General features: G+C 36.3%; 2 protein-coding genes and 1 pseudogene across 2 annotated transcripts in view; 2 read left to right on the plus strand and 1 right to left on the minus strand.

Annotated features, from left to right (window-relative positions):
* The window catches only part of LOC102801618 (uncharacterized), a 114036-nt gene extending 102871 nt beyond the window's left edge, over positions 1–11165 (plus strand). Inside the window, exons 11-12 of the mRNA XM_085490764.1 lie at positions 1631–1839; positions 10783–11165. Of these exons, the coding sequence (XP_085346890.1) occupies positions 1631–1839; positions 10783–10987 (414 nt within the window). The 3' untranslated portion in view covers positions 10988–11165. The remainder of the gene's footprint in view (positions 1–1630; positions 1840–10782) is intronic.
* Positions 11166–11940: 775 nt separating this feature from the next.
* LOC102802924 (nose resistant to fluoxetine protein 6-like) lies at positions 11941–17568 on the minus strand. Its single transcript, XM_078007495.2, has 4 exons — positions 16736–17568; positions 16107–16293; positions 13480–13622; positions 11941–12268 (listed from the first exon to the last, which is right to left on the minus strand). Exons 1-4 carry the CDS (start codon positions 16946–16948, stop codon positions 12152–12154), a joined length of 660 nt encoding a protein of 219 aa, XP_077863621.1. The 5' UTR covers positions 16949–17568; the 3' UTR covers positions 11941–12151.
* On the plus strand, positions 14592–17476 carry LOC146734341 (uncharacterized; annotated as a pseudogene).
* Positions 17569–21921: the final 4353 nt, after the last annotated feature.

Consider the following 21921-nt stretch of genomic DNA (forward strand, 5'->3'; position numbering starts at 1 on the left):
CCTTTCACTCAGCCCATGCATGGAACTACTATTTAGCTTCATGGTTCTTCAGCTCGTCTTTGCCTCGGGGGGGAAAGCAACAATAATTATACCAAACACATCGTGACAATCAGGAAAGAAAACCCAGACATCGTACTTGTGTTGAAATACATTTCACTTCAGAATATTGTTTAAAATAAAACATTCAGTCCAAGCGAAATCGAGGTCAAAAAGTATTTTTGTCAGCTGTTCAACATTCATAAAAACCAGAAAGACAATTATAAGACAATGTGAACTTCGGAAATTTTTCTATGAGTCCGAATTTTAAAAGCGAGCCGGCGGGCGGGTGGTGATATTTCAGGGTGTGCACGATCGGAAATTGCCCGGTCAAATTCAACAAGCCGTCGCAAAAGCGAGAGAAAAAGGTGATTGGAAAGCGGAAGCGGGCGGGAAGTTGTGCGAAATAAGTACTGTAACTTTGCGCAACTATCTTTTAAATCGTTTTATTTTCCAAGTCATTATTCTATTTTACTAATACCATTTTTTCTAATGCAATGGCGAAGAAAAGAAAGCGTTGACAGACGAGGCAAAGAATAATCTGCCACTCAGTGTTGCACTCTGAAACAGCAATTTTTTTTTCAAACATCGGCCATTTTGTTTCACCATGAAAATCGTTTTATTAGATCAGAGACATTTGAAGGATTAGCTTGTTTGTAAACTGATAGGATGTACAGTGGGACAGTAATGTTTGTTTATGATTATCCCTCGTTCGTTTGCATAACAATGGAAACTCGAACGTTCATGGAGTATGGACTCAAATGCCAGCAGTTTTCTTCATTTTTCACGCTCAAACTTGAAATTATTCATTATCTGACCTATGATATCAGTGGTTAATATGTTTGGCCATTTTTAGTGTATATTTATAATAATGCAGCAAATCCACAGTGTTTTGTTAACCAAAACTGTTTTTCGAGTTTTTCTCGAGTTGAAGTTTTGACTGAGTACGACTCATTGGGACCGCCGCCAAATCAAGTGCATTCGGACTAGGACATTCAAACTCGCAGTTATCGTTCAAAAGATAATGATGGTGCGAAATATGTCTGGGTTTTTAAAGAAAATGCTTTGTCACAGAATAATAGTCTGTTAAAGGTGCCAAGTATGAATTAATTTGGGGACAAAAAAACAAACCTGCATAGAAATCGGAATAATAGGTCTTTTGATTACCGGGGACACATTTCAATGGACTTGATTACGGACAATGGAGGACGTAAATTTCACCAGGAAATTCCGCAGTGTGCTCTCGCAATCGTGGACTTAGTCATTTTTACAAGGTTTGCCATTTTTGATGTCTTGTGATAATTATGTAAACAATGACTGTCCAGTTTGTGCGAACTTGTACCTCTATACTTAGTCTATTGAAATATATAAGATATAAAATTACTGTTCTGAATGAGACAACAGACAGAGAATGTTTTATTCGAAAACGTGACAAAACCCTTCTCGCGACCTTAATGGACATCCCTTGACTGCAGTACTTGAATAAATCAGGAAAAAATGATGGGTTTATTTTGTGATAACAAAGTTGACTTATGTGTTTCAAGTAATCGCTCTAACTTTGTAATTAACCTTGTAACATATTTTAAAATTTCAGTCTATTGGTTATACTGCTGGCCTACTATGTAACAATTTGTCAGATGGTTTGACCTTCATGACCATATATGGTATTTACACCATGGTCACAGCTGGATACTTTATATCAGTTTTTCCATCCTGGCTTAAATGGACACAGTATACCTCTTTTTGTTATTACTTGTATCATTCTATGTTGAAGGTTGAGTACACAAACAACAAACCATTCATGTAAGTTCTGTTAAATTGTTTACTTGCTCAGATATTTGAATACACATTTGTTTCTATTGTTTGTATTTTTTAATTTTCACTTTTTCACCATTCAAAATACCTGAAAACAAAATGCATGCAAATTGTTATCATCTGAACAGAAATGAATATTTAGACCTCACTCTAAAATGAACCTAATATCTCAATGACAAAGTGGGAGCCTTGAGACTTAGTGTTTCATTCATTCCTTTTATCATATCCAAGATCTCAATGAGAGAGTGAGATCCTTGTGACTTAGTGCTCCATTCATTCCTGTCATCATGTCCAAGATCTCAATGAGAGAGTGAGATCCTTGTGACTTTGCGTTCCATTCATTCCTTTCATCATGTCCAAGATTTCAATGAGAGAGTGAGATCCTTGTGACTAAGCGTTCCATTCATTCCTTTCATTATCTCCAAGATCTCAATGAGAGAGTGAGATCCTTGTGACTTAGTGTTCCATTCATTCCTGGCATCATGTCCAAGATCTCAATGTTTAGACAGGTTTTACTATATTGGTGTTTGGTTTTAGACAGGTTTTACTATATTGATGTTTGGTTTAGACAGGTTTCACTGATTTGGTGTTGAATTTAGACAGGTTTTACTATATTGGTGTTTAGTTTAGACAGGTTTTACTATATTGGTGTTTAGTTTAGACAGGTTTTACTATATTGGTGTTTAGTTTAGACAGGTTTTACTATATTGGTGTTTGGTTTAGACAGGTTTTACTATATTGGTGTTTGGTTTAGACAGGTTTTACTATATTGGTGTTTGGTTGAGACAGGTTTTACTATATTGGTGTTTAGACAGGTTTTACTATATTGGTGTTTAGTTTAGACAGGTTTTACTATATTGGTGTTTGGTTTAGACAGGTTTTACTATATTGGTGTTTGGTTTAGACAGGTTTTACTATATTGGTGTTTGGTTTAGACAGGTTTTACTATATTGGTGTTTGGTTTAGACAGGTTTTACTATATTGGTGTTTGGTTGAGACAGGTTTTATTATATTGGTGTTTAGACAGGTTTTACTATATTGATGTTTGGTTTAGACAGGTTTTACTATATTGGTTTTTGGTTTAGACAGGTTTTACTATATTGGTGTTTAGTTTAGACAGGTTTTACTATATTGGTGTTTAGAGAGATTTTACTATATTGATGTTTGGTTGAGACAGGTTTTACTATATTGATGTTTGGTTTAGACAGGTTTAACTATATTGGTGTTTAGACAGGTTTTACTATATTGGTGTTTGGTTTAGACAGGTTTTACGATATTGATGTTTAGTTCAGACAGGTTTTACTATATTGGTGTTTAGACAGGTTTTACTATATTGGTGTTTAGACAGGTTTTACTATATTGGTGTTTGGTTTAGACAAGTTTTACTATATTGGTGTTTAGTTTAGACAGGTTTCACTGATTTGGTGTTGAATTTAGACAGGTTTTACTATATTGGTGTTTGGTTTAGACAGGTTTTACTATATTGGTGTTTGGTTTAGACAGGTTTTACTATATTGGTGTTTGGTTGAGACAGGTTTTACTATATTGGTGTTTAGTTTAGACAGGTTTTACTATATTGGTGTTTAGACAGGTTTTACTATATTGGTGTTTGGTTTAGACAGGTTTTACTATATTGGTGTTTGGTTGAGACAGGTTTTACTATATTGGTGTTTGGTTGAGACAGGTTTTACTATATTGGTGTTTGGTTGAGACAGGTTTTACTATATTGGTGTTTAGACAGGTTTTACTATATTGATGTTTGGTTTAGACAGGTTTTACTATATTGGTGTTTGGTTGAGACAGGTTTTACTATATTGATGTTTGGTTTAGACAGGTTTTACTATATTGGTGTTTGGTTGAGACAGGTTTTACTATATTGGTGTTTGGTTTAGACAAGTTTTACTATATTGGTGTTTAGTTTAGACAGGTTTCACTGATTTGGTGTTGAATTTAGACAGGTTTTACTATATTGGTGTTTGGTTTAGACAGGTTTTACTATATTGGTGTTTGGTTTAGACAGGTTTTACTATATTGGTGTTTGGTTGAGACAGGTTTTACTATATTGGTGTTTAGTTTAGACAGGTTTTACTATATTGGTGTTCAGACAGGTTTTACTATATTGGTGTTTGGTTTAGACAGGTTTTACTATATTGGTGTTTGGTTGAGACAGGTTTTACTATATTGGTGTTTGGTTGAGACAGGTTTTACTATATTGGTGTTTGGTTGAGACAGGTTTTACTATATTGGTGTTTAGACAGGTTTTACTATATTGATGTTTGGTTTAGACAGGTTTTACTATATTGGTGTTTGGTTGAGACAGGTTTTACTATATTGATGTTTGGTTTAGACAGGTTTAACTATATTGGTGTTTAGACAGGTTTTACTATATTGGTGTTTAGACAGGTTTTACTATATTGGTGTTTGGTTTAGACAGGTTTTACTATATTGGTGTTTGGTTTAGACAGGTTTTACTATATTGGTGTTTGGTTTAGACAGGTTTTACGATATTGATGTTTAGTTCAGACAGGTTTTACTATATTGGTGTTTAGACAGGTTTTACTATATTGGTGTTTAGACAGGTTTTACTATATTGGTGTTTGGTTTAGACAGGTTTTACTATATTGGTGTTTGGTTTAGACAGGTTTTACTATATTGGTGTTTAGTTTAGACAGGTTTTACTATATTGGTGTTTAGACAGGTTTTACTATATTGGTGTTTGGTTTAGACAGGTTTTACTATATTGATGTTTGGTTTAGACAGGTTTCACTGATTTGGTGTTGAATTTAGACAGGTTTTACTATATTGGTGTTTGGTTTAGACAGGTTTTACTATATTGGTGTTTGGTTTAGACAGGTTTTACTATATTGGTGTTTGGTTGAGACAGGTTTTACTATATTGGTGTTTAGTTTAGACAGGTTTTACTATATTGGTGTTTAGACAGGTTTTACTATATTGGTGTTTGGTTTAGACAGGTTTTACTATATTGGTGTTTGGTTGAGACAGGTTTTACTATATTGGTGTTTGGTTTAGACAGGTTTTACTATATTGGTGTTTGGTTGAGACAGGTTTTACTATATTGGTGTTTGGTTGAGACAGGTTTTACTATATTGGTGTTTGGTTTCGACAGGTTTTAATATATATGTGTTTGGTTTAGACAGGTTTTACTATATTGGTGTTTAGTTTAGACAGGTTTTACTATATTGGTGTTTAGTTTAGACATCTTTTACTATATTGGTGTTTAGTTTAGACAGGTTTTACTATATTGATGTTTGGTTCAGACAGGTTTTACTATATTGGTGTTTGGTTGAGACAGGTTTTACTATATTGGTGTATAATTCAGACAGGTTTTACTATATTGGTGTTTAGACAGGTCAGTGATCTCCCCAGACTCTAAGCCAAGCATCGCGGCTAATTTACATAACAATACATCTTATTTGCATAATAATTAGTTTCCCCAACAAACATTATAACTGAAATAAAGAAGAGATACATATCTCATATATTTTTTATCATTTACATTCATTGTGTTTTATGTGTGCATCAAGTCAAATACAGTTTGAAATAGAACAGGAAAGAAATGGAAATACTTATAGCCAGTCAGAAAATGTATTGTTTATCCGTGGAGGTAACTGATTCATCATTATTTTGTGTACAAGTACAGTCAGTTTTAGTGCCAATGTTACTGTCAGTTCATACGACACGGGGGGGGGGGGGGTTTGTTTGTTAAATTTGTAAAATCTGTATGAAGAAATTAATAAATCAATAATGACATTTTTTTCTACAACGGCATTTCAAAACTAAAGTCAGCGATTTTTCATTGATCTATCTATTATTTGTGTAACGCTACGATCACCGTAACATTGTCAGCTGAGGGCATTGCGTTGAACGGGTATTCACCGCTGCTGTTGCGATCATCGGTCCCTGACTTTTTTGTTTAAAAATACACAAACTTGAATGTTTGCTTAATTAAAACGATTCATTGATGATTAACTTAGAAATTGCATCAAAATCGCCAACGAAATGTTGTTTTTAAACATCGCGGAAAAACATGCACTCTGCGCCGCCATCTCTGTTACCTCAATCAAAATCTCCGTTGTGACCCAGCATGCATCGGTTGTGATGTCACTACATGCGTTACGTCGCCTTAGGGTGGCGTTCCTCGGTAATGACGCACTATGAATGAGGTATTTCTAGAGGTCAGGGTTCGTTTTTCCTCGTCCGTCTCGTCTGCAGTTGAATAATTTTCACTTCGATTTATTTACAGTTTTTTTTTTTTCGATGCGACTTAATTTCACTTGTTTTTTTAATTCTTGGTAATTAGTGTCACTGGCGATGAAGTAGTAAAAACGCAATTAATCGCAGTGCAGCAACTCGGGATAGACCATCCCGACGCAATGGGCAAATTATTACTACCCTAGTATTTTGGGTTTGCCAGCTCCGCACCCTTGATAGACTTGGTAACTTCTTGTAGACTTGCGTTTTTATCACTGTTTTTGTAAGGCTAACTATGTACAAAGGCGGGATTACTTTACGATCAATACATATGCATGTTATTGTTTTAAAGATGTGCTAGACGAGGCTGACACTTGTAAACAATACAACGTGAATAAGCATCGCGGGCAGGATTTCAAGGATCGCGGGCGAAACAAAAGCGACGGGGCTGTTTGTCTAAGCGACGCGGGCCCGCAGTGCTTGAAAGGCCTGGGGAGAACACTGCAGGTTTTACTATATTAGTGTTTGGTTTAGACAGGTTTTACTATATTGGTGTTTGGTTGAGACAGGTTTTACTATATTGGTGTTTGGTTTAGACAGGTTTTACTATATTGATGTTTGGTTTAGACAGGTTTCACTGATTTGGTGTTGAATTTAGACAGGTTTTACTATATTGGTGTTTAGTTTAGACAGGTTTTACTATATTGTTGTTTGGTTTAGACAGGTTTTACTATATTGTTGTTTGGTTTAGACAGGTTTTACTATATTGGTGTTTAGTTTAGACTGGTTTTACTATATTGATGTTTGGCTTAAACAGGTTTAACAGATGTAGCCATTTCTTGTTTTCACAGTTTTTAGCTCTCGTGAAATGGAGCTTATGTGGTATCGGTGTCTGTGACTCTGTGACTAAAATTTGTTCCACTGGTAACTCAAGATCTACAATTTCAATTCAAATGAAATTTGGCACACAGCTAATACGGTATATGATGAGTAGATGCGCTGATTAGATTTTGGTGCAATTCCATGCATATTAATTAGTCCCCATTCAGATGCAGTATCTGTATCTTAGAAATGCCTGGACCAATCACAATCAAACTTCACACATACATCATATTATACATATGCATGTCAATTCTAAAAATCAAGTATTTCTCGGCTATTTACAGATGGATTTTGTTCAAACTTGGTATATACATTAGACATTATGAGACCTTGATGCAAATAATGTTGTTTTTCAGATAAGATTCAAAATGGCCAACTGGCGGCCATTTTGTTAGTCCCCGTTCGGACGTTGTCCGAAAACGGGGACTTATGTTTTGCCCTGTGTGCGTGCGTCCATGATCACCTGTATCTCAAACATGCATGGACCGATTATGTTCAAACTTCACTCATACATCACACATTATATGGGACATATGCACATGCATTTTTTCATGATCCGATTAACGATAGCCGAATAGCGGCCACTTTAAGGCCGAAAATGCATCAAAATCACACATTTTCACCATTCCGGACCCAGATCTCAGTTATGCATGGACGGATTTCGTTCAAATTTGGTACATACATTAAACATAATGGGACCTTGATGCACGTCATTTTTTTTTTGGATCGGGTTTGAAATGGCCGACTGGCGGCCATTTTGTTTTAAAGAATTCAGTTCTGGATCCGTATCTGAGACATGCTTGGATTGATCGAGTTCAAACTTCACACACACAAGGTACATCATGTCACAAATATGTATGTGCATTTGTTTCATGAGCTCATTAACGATAGCCAAATGGCGGTTGCTTTAAGGCCGAAAATGCATCAAAATCACACATTTTCACCATTCCGGACCCAGATCTCAGTTATGCATGGACGGATTTCGTTCAAATTTGGTACATACATTAAACATAATGGGACCTTGATGCACGTCATTTTTTTTTTGGATCGGGTTTGAAATGGCCGACTGGCGGCCATTTCGTTTTAAAGAATTCAGTTCTGGATCCGTATCTGAGACATGCTTGGATTGATCGAGTTCAAACTTCACACACACAAGGTACATCATGTCACAAATATGTATGTGCATTTGTTTCATGAGCTCATTAACGATAGCCAAATGGCGGTTGCTTTAAGGCCGAAAATGCAATGAAATCGCACATTTTCACCATTCCGGACCCGGATCTCAGTTATGCATGGACGAACTTCAGTCAAATTTGGTACATACATTAAACATAATAGGACCTTGATGCACGTCATTTTTTTTTTCCGGATCAAGTTCGAAACGGCCGACTGGCGGCCATTTTGTTTTAAAGAATTCAGTTCTGGATCCGTATCCGAGACATGTCTGGATTGATCAAGTTCAAACTTCACACACAAATAGATATGTGCATTTGTTTCATAATCCGTTTAACAATAGCTGTATGATGGCCATTTTAAGGCCGAAAATGCATCAAAATCACGTATTTTCACAATTCCGGAACCAGATCTCAGTCATGCATGGATGGATTTTGTTCAGATTTAGTACAATGTGTTGTACATATGCAGGTGCATTTCGGTCATGATCTGCTTTGAATGTATATGTCACTCAAATATGAACTGAACGGAACGGGGAAATGTCATTGACAATGACTTGCTTTCACTGATTATGTTCAAATTTTAAATATTCATTATACATCATGTCATAGATAGACAGATATATTGGTTTGATGATCCTATTCAAAATGGCCAACTGGTGGCCATTTTTGTGCTAAAAAATCATCAAATATCAAGCATTTCTGGCATTTATGGATGGATTTCAGTCAAACTTGGTACATATATTAGACATTACAGGTTCCTAATGCACATCATTTATTTTTCAGATCGGATTCAAAATGGCTGTCTGGCGGCCATTTTGTTTTAATGAATGGGCTTCTAGGCTTCCATATCTCAGACTTGTTTTAGCTGATTATATTCAAATTTTAAATATTCATTATACATCATGTTGAATATACAGATATATTGGTTTGACGATCCTATTCAAAATGGCTGAATGGTGGTCATTTTTGTGTTAACAAATCATCAAATATCAAGCATTTCTGGCATTTCTGGATGGATTTCATTCAAACTTGGTACATACATTAGACATTACGGGTTCCTGATGCACTTCATTTTATTTTTCAGATTGGATGGCGGCCATTTTGTTTTAATGATTGGGCTTCTAGAGCCATATCTCTGAAATGCTTTGACTGATTATATTTAAATTTTATATATTTGTTATACATGTATTCAAAATGGCTGATTTTGAATGCTGTTCCAGAGCAATATCTCTCAATATGGACAATGTCAAATGTCAATTTTAATGTTAAAAAATCATATTCCTGACATGGTTATATTCCAGGCATATTACTATAAACAAAACTATTTATCTTAAATTTGATAACTAACAGGGACTGTGCCATGCATGGCTTGTTAATTTATAACTTAGAGTCTTTAAAGTTTCTTAACAAATATTTGACTCGAGTGAGTAGCCTAATTTGCATATTGCAATAACGTATTCTGTCGCAAAAAAAAAAAATGGTAATATTTCATAATGATTTATTATATCATGATTGATGTTATTTGAGCAGATACAGCATCTAAAAACATCAAATGTATGAGAGTATGGGGAGTACGCATGCGCAGTTACAAAAGTGATGCGGCCATTTTTTCAGTTTGACGAAAAGGCAGTACCCTTTCCGAAGACAAAATGGCGGTAGTTTTGTGTAGGGTCGATCGCGATCTTCGGTTTGTATCAAAAGCACGTCTCACAAGTGAAATATTTTTTTTTTGAGTGATAATTTGATAGCAAGTAAACAAGATTTCAATCGTTGGCATATGTAAGGGCTGGATCACTTACTTTCAAGGGCTCAAAGTCCGGACGAACATTAAACTACAATGTTTTTATTTATCTGTTCTAGGTATGTTGTACAGACTTTTTAGTTGTACTATTTTGATGATTTAATTTCAAGAATCTGTCAAGGAAACAATCTGTTGTTACTTTACATGTTCACGTAGGTTTAATTTAGCAGATTTTGCGTCTAGAAGATCTATCCTGATTTGCTGCACTGAGGTTAATTGCGGTTTTTACTACTCCATCGCTAATGACACTAATTACCAAGAATTAAAAAAAAACAAGTGAAATTAAGTCGCATTGGGAAAAAAACCCATAAGAAAATCAAAGCAAAAATTATTCAACTACAGACTAGACAAACCCCGACCTCTAGAAATACCTCATTCATAGAGTGCCTCATTAGTGCCCTTTGTTTACAAGTATAGTGTCCTTGCATGTTTTTCAAAATGCCCATATCAAAATCATATGTTTCCATATACAGTATGTCATAGATTCTCAGACATCTTGATCAATTTTATTGATGGATTGACCTACATGAAATTACATTCACTTATTAGGCAAAGCCTATACCTATATAATACATGCTTTGATCACACGAGAGCTATTTACAGTTTAACTTTGATTTTAGATTAAGTCAGGTTTTTACTGCATATTGCATTTATATAGACACAGAAGAGGTATACCGGTACTCAGTGAAAATCGAAAATGTAAACCATATAACGTTTACATATATTTTATTTTGTAAAAACCTAAATTTTCAGTAAAAGTTAATATTACAATTAATATTAAATGAATAATTAGTTGTAAATATTTTTAACTTGGCTCCATTCTCCACTTGCACACTAATTTTTGAACTTATCTTTTTTCAGATGCAACATGGAATATTCAAACTATGAGGAGTGTAATCTCTTCTACAATGGAAGCAACATCGTTGAAATTCAACCACAGTCAATACTTGATTTCTATCAAGTTTATCTCCCAGTTTGGTTTAATGTGGCCATTCTTGTTGCTGTTGCTATCACTTTCAGACTTATTGCATATCTTCTACTCAGATATCTCCGGAAACCAAAATGAGAACTTTTCCAAAACAATGATGAACGACCAGCCAACCCATAATAGGCGAAAGCTCACTTTGAGCGATGTATATGTATGTACGAGGCGTGAGGTAGATGTTATTGGCAACCGTGGGGATCCATTATACTAAACAACAGGTGTACCTATTTTATATTAAAATTAGTAATATATCATATCATATCATATCTGGTGTGTGTGTGTGTGTGGGGGGGGGGGGGGGGGCTATACATCTATGTATCAGGGGACTACATAGCGTATATCTTGGGAGTATGTATATATCTACATTTCAAGGAACCATATATCTTATATCAAGGAACCATATATCTTATATCAAGGAACCATATACATAGACTCATCTATTCTATTTGTGGGTCTTCTCCAATTCATATGTGGTTTTCTTAGGCTTGATTACAGAAACAATGTAGTTTCTAAAAGATTATGTATTCTATTGCACTAATTTATTGTCAGAAAAGAGTATTTATGTATGATCCTAGTGGTACCATCATTTACATCAGATTATCTATAAATGTAAACAAATGGATGACTGAAAATACAAAACAATAAGAATAAGTGTCTCTATTGTTGAAGAAGCCTGATATCTATTTCATATTCTTGAGACGTATTTTCTTTAATAATTATTGATTTCATGTTCAAGGTAAACAAAATATCAGCATTAATTTCAATAATTTACTCATCTAGGGAAAGCAAATTCAAAATAAATATACCGTGTTTGTATATACGCTGACTGGTCAAATACATATTTTTTTTTTTCATGTACCATTTCTAGCTCAAGTTACAAACAGAGCTTGGTTATATTAGATGGGGAGATTCATGTACACCTAAAACAGTTATATTAGCTATGTTGTAAATATGTAAGCCAGATTACATACAAGATGTTAACACCTTCAATTTACATATTTTTAAATGTCAAACTGTGACTTCTCATGCACAAGTTTTTCAAAACCAACTGTGTTTTAATAACATTAAAAGAGACGTACTATAACCTGAGCTGGCCTGATATAACACAAGGGTGTTACGAAACACGCGTCACTAATGATTCAAATCAAGCAAATAAGAGGTAAATAATTACAAGAATATTACAATCAGATAATTTTTGGTTTCAATCTACATTATAAATAAAATTTTATGTTGAGCTCTTTGTATTCATTTCTTCCTTTTCAATACTATTTTCTCCCAGCCAATGGTCGGGTTTTCTAAAAATACCGATATTGCAAACGCCACGGTAAACGTCAAAAGGATTCCCCCAAGTACCAAATAAACCTGCAAATGAGAATTTAGAGAGCATTTTATTTTGTGTTTTTTTTTTGTTTGTCGCTCCTGGTACAGTAAAACTGTGTTCATGCCACCAGCAACGAACCCAATAAAGTGTAGGCCGGATTCTAATTTCATTTCACTCACACTTTTAAAGCGCGGTAGTCGTTGCGCTGCGCACGTGCCACATTTGTGTTGATAAACATTGATTTTCACGCAATCGCTCTTCAAATGGAAATTGCAAGTATGTGGTTTGACCTGGACGCGACTTGCACTGATTACCGCTGGTGACACCTTCGATGCCTTCCAATAACATGAAAATTACTTAATTAAAAGCTTGGAAACGTCTCAGTTTGTACAGTCAAAGTCGCCATCTTTGTTTATATGAGACCCGCGACAGCTACCACGCTTTAAGTAAGAACATAATCTCAGCTGAGTTGCCGCTTTCCCCCTGTTTTACATACTTCTGTATGGAATATCTAGTTGTAGAGTGACATTATAATGCGATATTTATAAAATATATTTTCGTTATCATATGCTTAACAAGTGAATGTAACACAGTCCAAAATACATGTCAAAATTAGCAGAATCTGGGTATTTTCAATATACAAATATAATTTACCATGAACTCGGCAAATATGGCTAATCTAAATACATGTAGGGGTGGACATTTTTAAGTATAAATATACATAGAATACATCATCATATTAAGTAAGTACTGTCTAGATTAAAAAGCCGTGGTCATCTTGCCAAGTGATATATGGGTCCCATACGACCAAAAATGGTGAACAGATGGAAGACTAACGCATCTATGAATATTCATGATCAAAATCTTGGTATATAGTGAACACTCCCATCTAAATCAAAACTTGCATTAGAAAATCAACCTAAATCCACGACCATCGCCTTTTATGAAGTGCACTTTGAAAACAAATTTAGAATTGGTCTTGGGTGAATTTACTCACCAGATTGTATACGTCATAGAATAACAATCTATCACGAATGAATTCACTCATCAGATTGTATACGTCATAGAATAACAATCTATCACGAATGAATTCACTCACCAGATTGTATATGTCATAGAATAACAACCTATCACGAATGAATTCACTCACCAGATTGTATACGTCATAGAATAACAACCTATCACGAATGAATTCACTCACCAGATTGTATACGTCATAGAATAACAACCTATCACGAATGAATTCACTCACCAGATTGTATACGTCATAGAATAACAACCTATCACGGCTCATGTATCCCATGGCAATGACAGGAAGATGTATCATGTACGCACTGAACGTGAGTCGTGACAGTGGTATCCAAATCTTCCATGACAGAATAGCGTTGACTGGACCTGGAGGATAAAATCATGTGATTATTATGTATTGTTTCTTGTTGGAAAACATTTTGTGCAAAGATACCGCAATATGAATTACGCTATTGATACAAATACGATAGTGCCAGACATCAAATTTATCAGTTTAGGCGTAAAGGCTTCCATGATTCTCTGGCCCTAAGACACTTTACACAACACATGGTCCTAAATTCAGGACACCGGAACTTGAAGGCTGCACGTTGGGTAGTCCATGTGGCTTCCAAATACCCAAGCCAGCCAAGAAAGCCTTAATAATATAAGCATAGGAACTGTAAAACGTAGGTTTTATTTTAATATAGTTTCTAGTCATAGAATTAAAAAAAATCGGTTGCTACAATCAGCCGACGTCTTCTTTTTATTTTATTTAAACTACAAAAACAAATTAATCGCCTCGACTGCGCCATTCTTGGTTCTTGCAAGCCTGTGCTCTAACGTGAAGTTGAAGTTGAACTTCTAAAACGAACAGAGCAAGTAACCAACTGTAATATTTGCTTAAACTGTGATATTTTGCCCTGGCCAAACTAACTCATAGACCGCAATGCGCAAGTCCTGGATCGAACAAGTCACCCATATAACTGCTGGGCTGAACTATTTTGCAAGTTTCCTACCGAAATCCTTGGCAAAATTGTGATTGTTGGCCAAACTGAACAAGTTACCCAAAAAAACTCATTAGTAGAACAGTATAATTCACCCATCAAACTCCTGGCCGAACTGTGCAAGTTTAACAACGGTGCAAATTACCCACCCAATTCCCAAAAGTGTGCAAATTACACAACCAAATCATTGGTTAAACTGTGCGAGTTTCCCGACAAACCTCTGGGCTAAACAATACAATTTACCGATAAGCCATATTCCGCGTTAAGCGAGATCATACGAAATCTCGTGTGATCTAAATCACGCACTTAGCAACCGGGCGACAAAGGTCAAGCTTTTCATTCACGACGGTGGCAACCATATTGATTGCAGTGTTGTAAACAACAATCACTCAACAGTATCGGCATTTAAAGCATCAATGGGAGTTAAACGTTGTGCGTATGACGAATGTAAGAGTGATTCGAGGTTTGAAAAGAAGGATTACATGAATGGAGTGTTTTTTGCACGTTTTCCGAAGCCGAAACGTCAACCGGAAAAATGTGATCGGTGGATCAGTGCGTGTTCTCGTGGTGACGACTTCGGAAGACATTGAATCAAACAAGACACGTACGTGTGTTCTTTACATTTTGTTGGTGGTAATGGTCACACAAGACCAAGTAAGAGCATCTCTGCCAGCAGCATTTCGACACTTCAAAAGAACTGTGGCCATTATTGACTGCACAGATTTCACAAAGGATTACCTGGTCATCTTATAAGCACCACAATACATTCAAGGCACTTGTAGCAATTTCACCCAGTGGAGCTTTTACCTTTGTGTCTGATTTGTGGACTGGATCAGTGTCTGACAAGCAGATTGTGAAAGATAGTGGTTTTTTGGACAAAGTGAAGACAGGTGATGATATTATGGCTGATCGGGGATTTTTGATACGTGACCTACTTGCCTTTCAAGGAGCCACTTTGAACATTCCCCCATTTGATTTTGGAAAGCAACTCAGCAGTGCAGCAGTACCCAAGACAAGGCGAATTGCCAGTGCACGCATTCATGTTGAGAGAGCAATTGGTCGTTTAAAAACTTTCAAAATTCCACAGGGTAGTTTGTAGTCTTCAAATGATTTGTATGCTCGGAGCTTCTACCGGTCATAGTCAGACCTGTGGCACATAAGATAATTAAAACATCGCTCAAACCAAAGTCAGGAACATCTGAAAAGTCAGTACTGTAACCGGGGAGGGTAAGAGGGTCTGTAAAATCACATCCTAGCTGTTTTAGTCGGTCACTGACGTCCCTTTTTGGATCGCGTCTTGTCATATCCGGGTCTTCGTCTAGCCCTAAACTGTGGACTGCTTTTGCCAGCGAAACTAAAATATTCTTTCTATAATTTGCAGTGGACACGCCAAATTTGCGAAGAAAGTCTTTTAGCCTCGGGACTGTGAGCTTTTCAAAAGCATCCATAATCAATTAATAGCGAAAATCAGTTCTAAATATTGCCGAGTCGCGTGTGTGGTCTACATGTCACGACGCCATTTTGTTCTAAAGCTTGACCTGCCAGCAACCGTTGCTATGGCGTAATCTCACTCTCGCGCGATCCCGCAGTTGGCGGAATATCCATTATTGAATTCCTATGCCGAGTTGTGAAAGTTACCCATCAAACACCTGAGCCAAGCAGTGCAAAATGCCAACCGAACTCCAGGGCCAGATTGTGCAGGTTGCCCAGCTGACTTCTGGGCTGAACTTTGCAAGTTGCCCATCAAACTCTTGAGTCAAATAGTACAAATTCCTTACCGAACTCCCGAAAAATGATCGCTCTTGCTCGCATGGCAAATCAATAGATGTATAATGTTTACCTGGCTATGTAATGATGAATTTATTACCTCCATATCCTGTGACACATGCTATTGTCATCCAACCCAATGCTACAGCCCATGCTGGACGACTAAGTGTGAGATATAACACGGCTAACCATTGTGGCATATAGTGTCCTTCTACTGTGTACCATAAACCATAGATAATAGCCAATCCTGTAGCAATGGCTGCACACCAACCACTAACTACATATGCCTTCCATTCGGAGAATAGAAATAAGAACTATTATAATTGCTGACACATTTCAATTAAATTGAATACTGTAAAATGACTAATTTTCACTGGGTTTAAATTTCACTGATTTACCATTTCAGGCATATTCAGTGGGTTTTAAATTCACGGTTTCGTCATTTAGATAATGTGTTCTCTGCTAAATTTTACACATTCACTGGGTTTTAATTTAGCGCATATTCTAGTCAGCGAAATAAGCTAAATTAAAACCCAGTGAATAATTACCCCCTTTACAGTATCACATAAATGGATTTATTTCAAAATGATAAACCATTTTTTTCGACTAATTATCATCTATTATTGGGGGTATAGCTTCTCAAAGTTTCATAATTAAATTCGTGTTAATCATATGTAATTATGCATTTTTGTCATACAGTGCTAACCTCTCAATACTGTCATTACTTACCAATCTCATTTTGAATTTTTCCCCCTCCAATCTATAGAGTATATATCCTGTAACCATGCCAACCATGTACACAGGCCACCTTGTGTATGTTTTCCCATATATAACGTCAATACCATTAGCATCTTCTATGTTATCATTGTACCTCCTTAGAAAGTGAGTGAAACAATATGCTAGTTCATATACTCGAACACTCGAACCACAGAAAAAATGCATTTATTTTCAATGCACCAATTTGTAAGAATCTGAAAACGACCATGCAGGTATATGTGCGTTCTCTTATCATATGACAACATGTGTTGTTATTTTGGCCAAATCGACTGAATGAAATGAAATATTATAAAAACTTTACTCTTGAAACATTGAAGCAACTTCTCCGAAGTATGTAGCAATAAAAGCGACGACACACCAACACGCCACACACAGCAATGCGATCAACCCCATGCCCAATTTCCAAGACCTGTAAAACAAAAGGACTTGAGTGGTTGATAGTTGTTTTATTGCTATGTAAATTAGGTAAGAATAACCGGAAGTCCATCTTTTATATATGAATGTTTTTTTCTTCTTTGTTTAGATTGTTAGTTTGTTTGAGACAAACACTGAACACTAGTCACAGCCAATCTATCTAGGTTTGGGTCTTTTATTTTTATTTGTTTGTCAATGAGTAGCTTATTTGAGACGATAACTGAACATTGTAAATTGTGCTTTGTAATCAGGGCAAATAAAGAAGAAAATCAAAATGAAGTACCTGTAAAGCAGAATAAGTATTGGTGGACTGAGCCAATAGAACTGCATATCACATGCCAGATACCACACCCATCCAATACACTACGTACAGAAAAATACACTAAATCTGGCATTACTGATCACATTCATAGATCCAGTCACAGTCCCTCTAGAGGAACTGTGATTCAGTCTATTAAATTCCAAGTTTTATTCGTTTAAACGAGTCAAATCTCATTATTGTCATGAAGGGTTCAAGGAATTTTCTATACTTTTGTAATCACTTGTATATACACACACCATTATTTAAATACATATTGCTGTGCTAAAAAAACACACTTTCTGTTAAGAAATTCGTACATAATTGCTGACAGAACTCACTAAAAGTAGACAGGACTCACTGAATGCCATCACTAAAACTAGATAGGACTCACTGAATGCCCTTACTAAAAGTATACAGGACTCACTGAATGCCCCCAATAAAACGAGACAGGACTCACTAAATGCCCTCACTAAAAGTAGACAGGACTCACTGAATGCCATCACTAAAAGTAGACAGGACTCACTGAATGCCATCACTAAAACTAGACAGGACTCACTGAATGCCCTAAATAAAACTAGACAGGACTCACTGAATGCCCTTACTAAAAGTAGACGGGACTCACTGAATGCCCCCAATAAAACGAGACAGGACTCACTAAATGCCCTCACTAAAAGTAGACGGGACTCACTGAATGCCATCACTAAAACTAGACAGGGCTCACTGAATGCCCTTACTAAAAGTAGACGGAACTCGCGTGAATACCCTCAATAAAACGAGGCAGGACTCACTAGATGCGCTCAATAAAACTAGACAGGACTCACTGAATGTCCTCAATACAACTAGACAGGACTCACTGAATGTCCTCAATACAACTAGACAGGACTCACTAAATGCCATCACTAAAAGTAGACAGGACTCACTGAATGCCATCACTAAAAGTGGACAGGACTCACTAAATGTTCTCACTAAAAGTAGACAGGACTCACTAAAAGTCCTCACTAAAAATAGACAGGACTCACTGAATGTTCTCACTAAAAATAGACAGGACTCACTGAATGCCATCATTAAAAGTAGACAGGATTCACTGAATGTCGTCAATAAAACTAGACAGGACTCACTGAATGCCCTCACTAAAACTAGACAGGACTCACTGAATGCCCTCACTAAAAGTAGACGAGACTCACTGAATGCCATCACTAAAACTAGACAGGACTCACTGAATGCCCTCACTAAAACTAGACAAGACTCACTGAATGCCCTCACTAAAACTAGACAGGACTCGCTGAATGCCCTTACTAAAAGTAGACGAGACTCACTGAATGCCCTCAATAAAACTAGACAGGACTCGCTGAATGCTCTCACTAAAACTAGACAGCACTCGCTGAATGCCCTTACTAAAAGTAGACGAGACTCACTGAATGCCCTCAATAAAACTAGACAGAACTCACTGAATGCCCTCACTAAAAGTAGACAGGACTCGCTGAATGCCCTTACTAAAAGTAGACAGGACTGACTGAATGCCCTCAATAAAACTAGACAGGACTCACTGAATGTCCTCAATACAACTAGACAGGACTCACTGAATGTCCTCAATACAACTAGACAGGACTTACTAAATGCCCTCAATAAAAGTAGACAGGACTCACTGAATGCCATCACTAAAAGTGGACAGGACTCACTAAATGTTCTCACTAAAAGTAGACAGGACTCACTAAAAGTCCTCACTAAAAATAGACAGAATTCACTGAATGTCGTCAATAAAACTAGACAGGACTCACTGAATGCCCTCACTAAAACTAGACAGGACTCACTGAATGCCCTCAATAAAACTAGACAGGACTCACTGAATGTCGTCAATAAAACTAGACAGGACTCACTGAATGCCCTCACTAAAACTAGACAGGACTCGCTGAATGCCCTTACTAAAAGTAGACGAGACTCACTGAATGCCCTCAATAAAACTAGACAGGACTCACTGAATGCCCTCACTAAAAGTAGACAAGACTCACTGAATGCCCTCACTAAAACTAGACATGAGTCGCTGAATGCCCTCACTAAAAGTAGACGAGACTCACTGAATGCCCTCAATGAAACTAGACAGGACTCACTGAATGCCCTCACTAAAACTAGACAGGACTCGCTGAATGCCCTTACTAAAAGTAGACAGGACTCACTGAATGCCCTCACTAAAAGTAGACGAGACTCACTGAATGCCCTCATTAAAACTAGACAGGACTCACTGAATGCCCTCACTAAAACTAGACAGGACTCGCTGAATGCCCTTACTGAAAGTAGACAGGACTCACTGAATGCCCTCACTAAAACTAGACAGGACCCACTGAATGCCATCACTAAAAGTAGACAGGATTCACTGAATACCCTCAATAAAAGTAGACAGGACTCGCTGAATGCCTTCAATAAAACTAGACAGGACTCGCTGAATGCCCTTACTAAAAGTAGACAGGACTCACTTAATGCCCTCAATAAAACTAGACAGAACCCACTGAATGCCATCACTAAAACTAGACAGGACTCGCTGAATGCCCTTACTAAAAGTAAACGAGACTCACTTAATGCCCTCACTAAAACTAGACAGGACTCACTGAATGCCCTTTCTAAAAATATTCAAAATAATATTTTATGTTTTAAGCTTATTCTGTGAGTTTCACATAATTTTGAAGTGCGACTGTCAGTCCCAAATACACATTATACTTACTGGACCGTTAACACCAGGAAAAGGGTACAAGTTGTTTATATACAGAATATTCGTCCACCAATAATCTTTGCAGTTCTTTCTTCCTCCTTCATATGCCAACTGATACAATGGTCCGTCAAATATGTGTAGAATGAGGTATGTATAAAACAACATTACAAACAACAACACCCATGTTATTCTCCAATATCGATGAATGTAATACACCAACCAGTTCATTTTACCATTGTTTCTAGCCATCTGTTTCATTGATAGGTATGTCACTAACAAACCACTGCAACCAGAAAATATCACACAGTAGGTAGGTTACACCTAGGAAAAATACCTTCAGCAATTGTACCTACGTTAGTGGGTAAAAAACGCGGATTATTATGTTCAAAATTATCCAGTACATGTAATTAGTATGCAACGCATATCTGCGAGTGTTATTCGTAAATCGTTTTCATCTGAACTGGTACTGGCTGAGGAGGTAGAAGTGGTGTTATTTATGTTAACATCGACATCTCGACCGCATGAAATGAATTCATAAAAAGCAACTATGAAAATATTTTGATAACTCAATTAGTATTTTCTCATCTTTAATTCCCGTTTTTCTTAGTCCGTTTTGTTGTTTTGATAAATTTTAAGTTTGTTTATGAAAATGTTTATTTCAAGTTTGTCAAGAATGCATTGAACAATACATGTGTTTCATCTTCGATGTTTTGATTTTTACAAATAGACCATTTTCTTTCTGAAAGTATGAGAAAGATATGGATGGACATGCATAATTGACGGACAGTTGAAATATTTCTTTGTTTTTACCTTTATGTATAAAAGAACCGAGATCAACCCATGATAAATGGCTTCCAAACGTTTTCGTACAACTATAATTGGTATTCTATTTTTTATTGCAAATAATTTGTTTTATTTGACAGTCGTATTTATTGTGCTATTCCATCGTGGTAAATGACGACCCTATGTATTCTAGTTAGAGTGTACTAGTGCCTTTAGGGTTAAAATATTCATCCTCTTTATTGTCGTAAACCACGGCCTATTTGCGGCAACTGACTCTTGTCTCTCGACGGAGCTGGTAAAATAAGCTTACGTTGCTGTGGTAAGGCAGCAACTAGGACTAACATCTCACATTTGTGATCGACTTTTACATCTATATATAAACTTCTATATTGTATATGATTAATCGTGCAGTTTTCCACATTTGATTTTCGATATAAAGATACACAATTTACCAACCTTAAATAAAAGAAGGAGTCCACAGAATACGTTGCATTCCATATCACTTGATACCAAAATCCTTTGAAGCTGTTGAGTAAATAATTGAAGTTCTCTGTTCCAAAAAAACAACAAAAATCGAAGTTTGTTTAAATTATTGTTACTAAACTAATGTCTTAATCTTTATAGGAACAATAACATACTGTGAAATAAAAAAGTTAGTCTAGCGGAAAACAAAACAGTATCGGTTTGATAGCATGTGTACGTACCAATATTTTCTGTTCATGACTTTTTGAAGCCAAAAAGAAAACTTCAAATCCTATTGCCTTTTTGATGTTAACATTTCGGATTTATACTACAAGCACAGCATAGAAATTTTTAATAAAGTGTTTGTCTGTTCTTTCGATTTACAGTTCACTCAAAATAGCGTAATTTTGTAAAACATTATATGTATATATATATTTACGTACCGGTAACATTCACCAGTGCCGTAAATATATG

This window comes from Saccoglossus kowalevskii, chromosome 15, assembly GCF_978046115.1.
Source record: "Saccoglossus kowalevskii chromosome 15, keSacKowa6.1, whole genome shotgun sequence".
NCBI lineage: Eukaryota > Metazoa > Hemichordata > Enteropneusta > Harrimaniidae > Saccoglossus > Saccoglossus kowalevskii.

Coding starts and splice junctions, on each gene's coding strand:
- LOC102802924 (XM_078007495.2), bottom strand. CDS start 16,948: ATGCATTTTTTCTGTGGTTCGAGTGTTCGAGTATATGAACTAGCATAT. Junction 13,623..16,106: donor ATGTGTCACAGGATATGGAG/GTAATAAATTCA, acceptor TTTATCCTCCAG/GTCCAGTCAACGCTATTCTG. Junction 12,269..13,479: donor TCTATGACGTATACAATCTG/GTGAGTGAATTC, acceptor TCTCATTTGCAG/GTTTATTTGGTACTTGGGGG.